The sequence below is a fragment of the Anopheles moucheti genome, chromosome 3 (assembly GCF_943734755.1).
Source record: "Anopheles moucheti chromosome 3, idAnoMoucSN_F20_07, whole genome shotgun sequence".
Lineage (NCBI taxonomy): Eukaryota > Metazoa > Arthropoda > Insecta > Diptera > Culicidae > Anopheles > Anopheles moucheti.
The window spans coordinates 60758872-60760271 of NC_069141.1; the positions used below are offsets into that span (position 1 = coordinate 60758872).

General features: G+C 48.4%; 1 protein-coding gene across 1 annotated transcript; it reads right to left on the minus strand.

The window, feature by feature from the left end:
* Positions 1 to 290: 290 nt before the first annotated feature.
* On the minus strand, positions 291 to 1051 carry LOC128302878 (uncharacterized). Its single transcript, XM_053039724.1, has 2 exons — positions 925 to 1051; positions 291 to 850 (listed from the first exon to the last, which is right to left on the minus strand). The coding sequence occupies exons 1-2, from the start codon at positions 1049 to 1051 to the stop codon at positions 291 to 293; spliced, it is 687 nt and encodes a 228-aa protein (XP_052895684.1).
* Between the last annotated feature and the right edge of the window lie 349 nt (positions 1052 to 1400).

The window sequence follows — 1400 nt, forward strand, 5'->3', positions numbered from 1 at the left end:
ATTGAGACCAGCCCTGCCGCAATGGAAAAAGGCAAAACACAATGGAATTAAATAATATATAGTACAAAGGTTTGATGGAAGGCACGCGTAGGTCGAATTTCACTGAGCTGGTTTCAAAAAAGAAATAGGCCCTATTATTCCACTTTGTGCGCGAAACAAATAGGCCATTTCGGGGGGCACGCGTTTGGGAAGTCGAGTAGTGGGATATTTTTGGCATCACTAGTTCCATGAGTGGGCGATGTGTGGTTGGAGGAACAGTATCACCCTTCCGCACGAGTTGTCCTTCCTTCCTATCGTCCATTTCGATTCAACTGTCGCCATTGGGCGTAGATTTGATCGAGCTTGTCGCGATCGGAGATCAGAATTTTCGGGTAAAGATTTTCCTCCTTTTCCGCCGCCGACGGAACGTAGATCGGATCCGCTACAGTGTCGCTTCGCGAACGATGGGCCGCCTGATGGTAGGTGTTTAGCACCGGTGGTCCATAGCTTGGGAAAACGCTTGGTGCTGTGTGATGCAGAGCTGACGGTGGCGCATGTTCGAACTCCAGCGGGAGGGTCCCGTGTTGGGTGTAGCCATCGTTGTGGATGTGCACGTGGATGTTCTTATCGGACCAACCGCCACCGGAACTGTATCCACCGTAATGTTCGTGCGTGTGCTTGGTCTTGAAGAAAGCGATCACCTTCGCCATTGCCAGACCGATGTTGATCATCAGTATGGAGACACCTACGAACAGTGTCTTTAGACTGATGGCGACCAGAAACGCGAGAAGCGTCTTCATTACACCCAGGAAGAACATCACCGGAACGATCATTGCCTGCAGTCGTCTGATACGTCCAAATGTCCGAGACTCTGTGTGGGAGATTGTGTAGAACGGAGAATTTAGTAAAGCTGAAAATGATCTTGAGTGATTCGTTGATGCTTACCAGCGATTTCAGTTCCAGACTGACGTTCTTCGGTCGAAAAACTAGCGGCTTCGGCAGTGATCGTCAGGGTGATTACGAAGACCAATAAGGCCATTGAGACCCACCTCCGTAACGCTATGTGGTACATGGTCTTTCTGTATTCTAGATTACTAATTTAACGAAGAGCCTTTGGATTCTCTTCCCAACTTCTACCATAAACTACGATATCTTTTCGGTGCGAAAGTCACTACTGCAATTGCCTCAACGACTGATCTTGCCACGGCCAGCATCTACCGAAGACTGATCGTATCGCGTCCGTCGATCGAATGTGATGTGACGGCTGAAGGTGTGTGCTAACTCTCTGGGCGTCTGCAAATGAGTCGAAATGAAAGTATTGTGATGAGAAAGGAATCAACGTTTTTTTTTTTCGTGAGGCATTTGCCGGCTGCAACCACAACCATGATAACGGCCGAAGAAAGTGCTCTAGAATCAAAAGT